The 10065-nt window shown below is 39.7% G+C and overlaps 1 protein-coding gene across 1 annotated transcript in view; it reads left to right on the top strand.

Moving 5' to 3' along the window:
* Window positions 1-9094, top strand: part of LOC106954776 (protocadherin-15-like) — a 182362-nt gene extending 173268 nt beyond the window's left edge. The window contains exons 19-20 of the mRNA XM_015044523.1: window positions 4607-4700; window positions 8834-9094. Of these exons, the coding sequence (XP_014900009.1) occupies window positions 4607-4700; window positions 8834-9007 (268 nt within the window). The 3' untranslated portion in view covers window positions 9008-9094. The remainder of the gene's footprint in view (window positions 1-4606; window positions 4701-8833) is intronic.
* The last annotated feature ends 971 nt before the right edge of the window (window positions 9095-10065 follow it).

Raw genomic sequence — 10065 nt, 5'->3', positions numbered from 1 at the left:
GTTTCTGAGTGTGACCAGTGAAGGTGTCGTAAATATCCCGTATTGCTTCCCCCCGTGTTCGTCCCCCGGTCTAACGGTTCGTCAGTCCGCTGGTCTATTTCCCCCCCCTCCATCTTACGTTCGTTCATTCGCCCTCCACTCCCACTCCAGGCGGCATTTCCCGTATTTTCAAACCCAAAGCGTGACAGGATAGGTGGCAAGGTTAGTTTAATTGATCTATTAAACTCACTGAAGATGAATACATAAACTAAAAGCTGGATTGTAGATATTTTTTATAAGCACATTTGTGCGCCTGCCTCTTTGTTATTAAATTCAATATAATTTCAGATTTTTCTATAACTTTTTTTTCTGGTTAACTTAGAAAGTGAGTTATTATTGTTACAGGTTAGTTTTCTAAACTACAAAAAGCAACTGTTAGGGATGCTCAAATATGAAAAATTGGACTGATATTGATATCTGATAGTAACACTGGTGTTATGCCAGATTTACCAATATTTTATTTTACCATTTTTTTTATCTGATTACTCGATTAATGGTAAGAATAATCAATAGATTACTCGATTATTAATATATTCGTTTACAACAGCCCTATTTGCAACTCAAGTTCAAGTTGCAAACTCAATGTCATGATCTGTGTATTTATTTTAAGGTTTTTCTGTGTTCAGTTTCTGTCCTGAGTCTCTGTTGTTTCTGTCTTCCCCGTTGATTGCTTCCCAGGTGTGTCTCATTCCTTGATTACCCTCCCTGTGTATTTAGTCGAATCCTCGTCGTACGTCATACCTCGTCTGTTCCTCGTCCGTTGTAGTTTTCAGTTCAGTTTCTCAGTAGAACTGTTAGTCTTGATTTTCTGATTATTTCGTCGTCACAGTAGAACTGCTTAAGTCCTGTGTCGGCGTTGGCTCTGTTGCTCTGTCTATTGCTGCCAGTGTTAGCTTTATTTTCCGCTCACTGTGCTGCCTACTTGTTTTGTCTGTTCAAGCTGGTGCCTTCATTAAATTCATCATCATTATCATCTTCATCTGGGTCCCCGCGTTCTATCTCACCACCACCAACCACGCCTCCTGACACTCGAGTCCCTGTCTCTGTCCTGAGGTTGAGTTATTAGAAACAGCAGTCTATTAACCCAAGATATCCCATGTTCAATTTCTATTCCCCACACTACTTCTAGTCTTCTAATGTGGGACTCTAATGTACAACATTACACAGGGCTTACAGTTCACAAGAGAGACATGAGAGAGGGGCCGGGCTTCCTCTTAATTCCCTGTCTAATTACTCGTCCCAACTCACCCCGGGTCAAAGACCCTGTAGGTCCCACTCTAATCCATCTCCTCGGCCCACTTCAAAAGGCGCTGATTACAGGGAGGAGAAAAATGAAGAAAGACGAAGACTATTCTTTCTTCGTCTTTCTTCATTTTTCTCCTGTCTCTCTCATTCGAGAGACAAGGCAGGATAGAAAAGACGACGAGATAAAAAGGAGAAAGGGAGGGGTAAGAAGGTGGACCAAGCCAGAACACAAACACATCTCGTCTGCCTCTATGCAGTCTGGCTTGTATGGTCCGTACAGATCCCCCCCTTTCGATTGTTTTTGCCTATGGCTCAGCACCAGAGGGGTCTGTTTACATGTTCTGCAGCTGAAGCACACTCATCTTTTGGTTTTTACTTACAAGTAAAAACCAAAAGATCTTTGTGTCACATAAACAGCAGGCTGATTCTCAGAGTGGCAATAAAATCTAGCAAACAAAAGGCAGCACAATGGCAGCACTGTTTCAGTGAACATGTGCGATTTTTCTTTTTTCCATTTTTCCACCGAGACCACATGGACTCTCTATTACACAATTTGTGAGGCAAATTCTTTTACAGGAGATAAGAGAACCATGTGCAAGAACATTGGTTTCCAGAACAGCAGACTGCTGTTATCTTAACCCCAAGACCAGTACGTCCAGTGCAATCTGTCCGTCCAACTGGGGTTTACTTTAATATTCAAAAGACAAGCCAACAGTTTGACGATCTGTAGAGTAACTATCAACTCTTTCTTCCCAACAGATGTGGTATACGTTTCCTGCCTCTTCATAAACCCATCGCCTCCAACGTGCCTGAGGTTTTCTTTTTCAAAGGGGAATAGTAAGTGAATCCTGACAGCACGCTATTCGTCAGCTCAATGATTCTCTAAGTACTCTAATATATGCTGTCTTACGCCCACAAATGGAGGGTCTAAAGGCTGAAGAAGTTGTAAAGAGCAATTTCAAAGTCAGAGATCGAAGACGAGTCAAGGGAGAAAAGAGATGAAGGGAATAAATGGCAGAGGATGGACTTAAAAGCCTCAGGGCTGGTAGGCTGACTCTTTGGTCAGCTGTTTGTCTTTCTCCGTTCCATGGATGATCTGGGCCTGGAATGAGGCCGCCCACTGGCTAGACTTGTCTGTCTACAGGTTTAAATTTAGGACGGATCAGGCACCTAGACTGGCTTTGCTGACCACCTTTGTTGTCTTACTCTTACCTCTCACAGAGGAGGAAACTGGCCACCCAAAAAGTGGTTGAGTCATGATGCATGAATAGGCTTAGGAATTAAGAGGCCCATTCATATCTGGTAAAACTGCAAGTACAGTGTCTTGGACAAAAACATTTCCACATTTAGTCACATTACATACCACAAACTTTATTGAATTCATTCGGGATTTCATGTGATAGACCAACACAAAGTAGAGCTTATTGTGAAGTGGATGGGAAATATGTGGTATTTTACAGCCTGCCTGAGGGAAAACTTTACATAACATTTATTAAAGTCAATTGGAGTATGTCTCGATATGCATATTCTCACCTTGATTTTTTAAAAATTAGTGCCTAAAGGATCTTGATGCACAATTTAGCAAACATCATGCTAAACTGTGCATGATGTTTACATTTGTTTTACTGTTGACCTATGGGAGCAGAAATAAACTTTAATATCTTTAACAAACACAATTTAAATGCAATTATTATGTGGTGTTTATTGATAAAACTTTATTATTGTAGCTCTTGTCTTAAAGGAGTTTATTGAACAAATAGTAAGCTGATCTTTGTGAAATTTAATCAGCCATATTTGTGATTTGGTACTTTAACTATAGTTAAATTCAGTTGCTGAAATATAACCTATTGACAGAAAACAATTTAAAGAACTTCTATAAGTTTTTAATCTATTATTAATAGATTATATTATTATATATAATCTAGTATTTATTGTGATTTATTGTGATGACATTACTGTCATCACAATAAATACCAGAGAATATTGTGATAAACTCGACAATAACAGTCCATATTACCTGACTGCTGAATAAAAAGACACTTTTCAGATTTTTTTATTAAATTCACCACCGTGCACTACTTTTACTTTTCATCAATTAAATATAATCCTAACCGAGTAGAAGCCAGGCCCTTGTTCTACGCTTGTCCTATGCTTTGTCCATACGTAATGAATGTTGAAGGGAGTTGTGCTACAAAGTTTACTAGAAATTACACTGTGCTGTGCACAACCATTGAAAATTAGACTTTAGCCAAACCCTGTGGTTAGTAGGGCCACAGGGAGAAACCAAATGTAGAATGTGCACAAGCGGTTCCTTCGTCACTTTGACAGATAAAATAAAAAACAGTAAAGAGCTTTGCCATTGTCCAGCAAACAGTTTGCTCTCCTTCGTTTTCAGCAGTGTGCAAACAGCAGCCCAAGTAGGTAATGATCATGAGATGTCTCATCAGCGCCTCTGATGTGGAAAGTCTGACTGGCATTCAAATCAGCAAATAACGCTTAATTGTGGTAGTGGGAGGGTTGAGGGCTTCTTCATGTCTCCTTCCATCAAAGAGCAGCAAGCCCTAAGTTTCTGTTTACCAGCGACTACTCACTTCCCCCCTGCCGCCCCACTTGTTGTGCCGCGTTCTATCTTTTTCTGTAATTGTGCCTTATTTCGTCTGGCGTGATAAGGGAATAATGACACGAAGAGGGTGATGCCGCCTGTTGTGTAAACATTTGAATACTATTTCTGATGGTGTGGTATCTCTGCAGTTTTCTCTCTATGTCTAATAGATGTCTATGTGTCCATTTGCTTTCGGGGGGAGGTGAGGGCGTCCGAGAGGAGACAAGCATCAACCTTTTTCAACAGCCAATGAGGAAAGCACACGGTGTGGAGTCAGTGCAGCTGTTTCGCCGCAGCCGCTGATTAAAGAGGGACTGGGGGGCTTTTAATTGAATGTGAACGCACAAACTTTTAATTTGGTCTTGGTCTCTCACACACACACACACACACACACACACACAAGTAGGCAGGGGTGNAAGCATTTGGTTTTCAACTCATTTTGATCTTGTATTTGCATACAAACAAATCTTGCAAATGCATGAAATTAGAAGGAGTGCTGCACATGATAAGCAATCAGTGACTTTTGAACAGAAACTTCTCATCAAATTAAACTCAGTATTCTACACCATGGTATCTTGATTTGCCCTGCTTTGTCTTTTGCCTTTTTTTTTTTTTTTACTGATGACTTCTATTGTTTGGTGTCTTTTATATTCATGCTCTGATCTTTTTCGAAGCATTTACCTTCAACGTCAATCCGATGTGTTTGTCGTCTCTCTCCAGTTCAGGGTATTTAATTCTGGACAAGCCTTTGGACAGGGAGTCTCTGGATCATTATATCCTGATTGTCACCGCCTCAGATGGACGCCCAGATGGAGTAAGAAACTCAGCTGTGCCGCACCAATATTAACTGTCTCTCCTTCCTTGAGTTGTTTTACAGCCGTTGAGCAAAATCAAAATCAAGCAACCGTTGGAAGCAAATTGCTGCGAACGACACCTTTTGTGTTATGTAGAAAGAGGATCATTAAAGGCAGTTTTGGAAATACTTGTCCTTTATGAAAATAGTAAATTATAGAAAAAAAAAGTTAAAAAGAGCTTAGGAGAAAATATATAGAATGACTTGTATTTCAGACACTGCTGGTTTTCATCTTACAGAGGAGTCTCCATCCTCCTCCTTTTGCTTGCTTTGTTCTGCCCCCTGACATCCCCCTGGAGGTTTTTTCCAAATCCTTTAATTCAACAAGTCTCACTTGTGAATCTTTCTTTTTCCTTTGCTTAAATCTTTTTCTCTCATCCACCTTTTTCTTATGGCACCTTTCTGCTGTAATCCCTGCAAAACTTATCCAAACTTCTTTTTCCCCTAACCAGCTCATTCCTGTCTCACAAATACCATCCCTTTCAGCCATCTGCTTCCAACAATATCCTGTACAAACCCACATGTCTACTGAGACCCTTGTCTTAACTCATTCATTGACTTTTCCATCAACTCTACAAATGAGCGATGTCTCCAAGCAACCCTTTGGCCAAATCCTATCTTCCTCTAGACACCATGTGTTGCTACATCATACCTCACCGCCGTGTGTGAGTACACTGCCTGGGTTTATCAGTGTTGCTCATTAGCTTCCTAATACGACGTCGTCATTGTCTCCCTAGAATTCTAACATACCAAACATATTTAAAATTACAACTTTTGACAAGGTGAAAAACGGACCGTATTTCTCTCTTTGTTACGTCTGTCAGTGGGTGATACTCATCAGGCAGCAAACAAAAACCTTTCCTCAGATAAATCCACTAGATTTACAAGTTTATAATAAGTTTGACCCTTCTTTGACCAGTCAAAGTACGAACGCTGTTAAAGAGCCAACTGTGGGCATTTGAGCAACAGAAACAGACCAGGCAGTAATGAATGATGGTGGCGCGGTCTGAAGAGTCAAGTTTTCTTTAACATCCTGTGAATGGCCGAGTGTGTGGTCCTTTGACCTCATCTAGAAATGCTTTAACTCTGAACATAGTTTAAAAATTCTGTTTTCTCTTTAAATCACAATTGTTGGCTATTTCATCATGCTGTGTATAATTTTAAATCTTAAGAAAGTTTGTTGTATTACCGTATTTTCCACAGCATAAGGCGCACCGGATTATACGGCGCACCTGCAATGAATGGCCTATTTTAAAACTTTTTTCATCTATAAGGCGCACCGCATTATAAGGCGCATAGAATAGACGCTACAGTAGAGGCTGGAGTTACGTTATGCATCCACTAGATGGAGCTGCACTTAAGTGAAGATCAACAAAACAGTCCGACTCGGTTGGCTAGGAAAGCCTTCCGCGACTGGGCCAGGGCGTGGCCGGATGATGGTCACCCTTCTCCGTTCGCACACAGCATGTTGGTGGAGAACGTGGTGCTGAATGACCTGCAGACGACCTGATTCTAGATGGTCGGTAGGTAGATAGGTCAAACTTTATTAACAAACGAGCGTTCTGACAACTATCCCAGCATGCACTGCCCGCTTCTTCTTCTACGGGGGAAAATGAAGTCGGCAGTTGCTTACCGTAGTTGCTAGACCTGTTGTGGTTCAATATTGGTCCTTATATAAGGCGCACCGGATTATAAGGCGCACTGTCGGCTTTTGAGGAAATTGAAGGTTTTTAGGTGCGCCTTATAGTGCGGAGAATACGGTACTACAATTGGGTATTTGTTGGCTATAAAGTGTGGATATCAGTGGCACTAATTCACTCTTTACTTTCCAATTTTTTGTTAAAATTCTCTTTGCATCTCTGCCAACATATCTTTCAGATGTTTCTATGCCTCCCTTGGAAGGGAAACTGCAGAATACCCCCTGTGGTCACTGTGCACTGGCTTTTTTTTTTTTTTTTTGCATTTCCTTATTCACCATCTCCTTACCATCTAAACACTGTGTCTCATTTTCATCACTCGTTTTTTCTGCTACAGCCCCCATTACATGTCTCAACTCTTTGGGGTACATGACTTCAAGGATCTCAGATCGCCTTTTTTTCTCCCCTTTCTGATGGAGCAAAAGCTTTTTTCTAAACGATATTACAATCCTGCCAAGATGCAAGTGGATGCTGGAGAGCAGGGGATCCATTTTATGGCACTTGTAAATCACTTAAACTGTCAGTGGTTTATCACATACTTTAGTACTTTTTTTTTTATCAAAGAGTACGTTAAAAAGTCATAAATAATTCTCCATATTTCTTTTAAAAATACGTTTGTATCTTGCATTGATCCATGCAGATGTTGGGTGAAGTTAATTATACTGCTTTTCTCCTCCTTTCTCCATCTACCTGTTAATCATTCATCGAAATAATTAATTCACCAAAGATGAAAAGATGTATCCTTAATAACAATGGGGACTGTTTTTCATTGCAGCTCTGCAGTTATGAATTTGGTTTGAAAAAAAAAAAACAAGAAAAGAAGCTGAATTTTGAACTGTTCTTACCTTTTAAAAACAACTGCTTCTCAATATCACCATCTTTTTGAGATGATCATAGCGACTGGTGATCTTCACAGGTGGTGAAGATTGACTTTCTTTTATCAAACTGATCACAGATCACCCGAGTCTTTTCCTCCGTCTCACTCTGTGTTGTTAACTTAAGTGTAACCAATCCGCTGCTCTCTTTTTTTTCCCCCTGCTTGTTTTCATTTGTTAGTTTACCCTTTTGGTTTCTCTTCCCTTCACAATCCATCTGTTAGTCAGGCATCAAAACGTTTATCTTCTTCAATAAATAAAATCTCCTCATATGTGTGTCAGTGAATATATATGGAGATGTTAATGGGATAAAATTCATAATAATGTTCCTGACCTTGTATCATAGACATCCATGCAAAACTGAGTTAAATGGATGGGAAGAAAAGAGAGAAAGATTTCAGAGGTGTTCAAGAACCGCCTATGGTTTTCTGCTTCGCTATAAATAGGTCTTGAAACAAATTTGTTAACATGCAGTCTCTCCCTCAGTCTCTAGAGCTTGATGATGAGTGCATTATATTTGAGTCCCAAAGGACATAAAGTTGGAAAAAAAAATGGGTGAAGGAAGTTTAAACATTTTTTTTTCTGCTGGGGGCTGCATTATATATTGAGAATGAGGCAGTGTAGAGTTTAGGAAAGAGAAGAATGGTTTGAACAGGGCAGCCACAGAAGACCATTCAGAGAAAAAGAAAACTAGAAAAAGAAGAACAGAAGACTGGAGCATAGATGCATTACACTGGTCCATTAATCAGTATCGCCCAAAAGGCCTTGGGTTGTCTGTGCACACACATACACACCTGTTTGTCTCTCATAATATTAAATGTCCTGTAGGGAGAGTGTCAGACTACAAAGTGCCTAATTGGCTGTTTGGCCTGTGAATCCGTCATACTGCCAGAGGACGAGAACTATACAAGTTGGCGCACTGAGCCTATTCTACTGTAAAGACGCTGTTTGCTCGGTGCAATTTAAACTTTACTGTACGACAGCTTGATGTAGGTAAATGCTTCTCTTGTGAACTTTCCAGACTGTGAATCAATCGGCTTTAACCTTTTGCTGTTCTAAGGACTGCAAAAATATTTGTAAAAATGATGCCAGTTTCACATTTAGAAACATTTTTGCATGATCAGCAGAAGCAATGTCACTTTTAGCAGAGATGCAAAAGGCTACTGGCAGGTATCAGAACCTCCTTGGATAATTAAAAATACCTCTTTTACAGTATTTACACCATATTAAAGGATATAATTGCATTGCAAACAAGTAGACATTGTTTTATGTAATTATTCCATGAGAATTTATTTTTATATCTGCAGTATATATAAAAATATTAGTTGGTTTTTTTTTTGTCATTTTCACCCAAAGTCAATAAGAGCCATTGTGGAAAATCCAAGCGCTCATTGAAGGTTCAGTCCCTGCAGTCCTTAGGAAAGTGTTTTACTATTGGGTTTCAAAATATTTGACGAAGAACTCTTCAATGAATCAAGCAAACAATTTTTTTATAAATGTGCGCGTTTGTGTCATTTTGTAGACCTCCACTGCTGTGGTGAACGTGGTGGTGACTGATGTGAATGACAACGATCCGGTGTTCAACTCTTCACTGCCGGTGAATCTCACCGTCACCGAGGAGCAGGACAACGCCTTCGTTGGGCAGATCGTGGTAAGGAGATCCGCCGTTGCGTACAAGACAAATCCTGGAAGCTAAAAACAACACAGTTGCTTCTTTAATGAGGTCCCCGTGTGAAAACAAAGGACATCGATGTGTTGATTGTGTTTTCCCGCAAGGCTGTGTACTTGTTTAAGCTTCTTTAATGAGCAATAATTTGTTCGTTTAATAATGACACTTGAACAAAAACATGATAATTAAGAAAAATTATTTGACTGTTTCAACAAGTCCCTGATTGCACAATTTAAAACCCTAGCAGGGGGCCGAGTCAATGACAGATTACTTTTTGTCTGTATCATTTCTCATATGACACGGTCCAGCTCGCTCTACAGTGGAAATGGCACAAATCATTTTCTTGGAGTTTTAACCATCTGTTGGGATTTGAAACGTGGCTATTAGGACTGAAAGGCATAATGTTTTGTAGAATGTTGCCTTTTACACACACCCTCATTTTGAGCACGTATTTACCATCATTTCAAAGCATTACTCTCACATGGATTTACAAATTATCTCAATCTTTAGTAGCGACGGAAGTAAATAAATGCTGTCAAAACAGAAAGTTTACTCAAAATTACTTATGCCAAAAATATTCTGTGCACAATTAGCTTACGAACAATATCTTACTGCTTAGCAACGTGGGAACTGTGAGACTGTGAGCAGCTATGGTTAAACACACACAGCTATTTAAAGCTTATGCATAGATTAGTAATTTCTCCTAATTTGTCTTCCTGATTTGTACAAGATAAAGCGATATATTTGTAGCTCCGGCAGGAATTAACGTTTGTCTGTTTTTAACCTACATTAAAGCAAGGTTATGCTAATTTGTTGCATTAATTAGACTGCTAATTCTCCTCAGTGTATCTCCTTCAGCACATCTAAAGGAATGAAATAAACAGGTGCTCACACTTCACAGAAATAGTTACAGTGACTTTAATTAAACCCTCTGGTTACATTCATTTGCTGCGACAACCAAAGATAAATTTTACATAAGTTTGCTTGAGCGTTTGGGCGGCAAGCTTTGCAACTCCGTGTATTCTGGAAAGAAGCCCTGGTCTTCATCTGCAGGTTTTACACGAAGTTCTGATTGGTCTTCTTTT

This window comes from Poecilia latipinna, unplaced genomic scaffold, assembly GCF_001443285.1.
Source record: "Poecilia latipinna isolate Pla-1442-1.1 unplaced genomic scaffold, P_latipinna-1.0 Scaffold680, whole genome shotgun sequence".
Lineage (NCBI taxonomy): Eukaryota > Metazoa > Chordata > Actinopteri > Cyprinodontiformes > Poeciliidae > Poecilia > Poecilia latipinna.
Note: the sequence above shows the minus strand (reverse complement) of the source record. Positions and strands in the feature narration are given on the sequence as shown.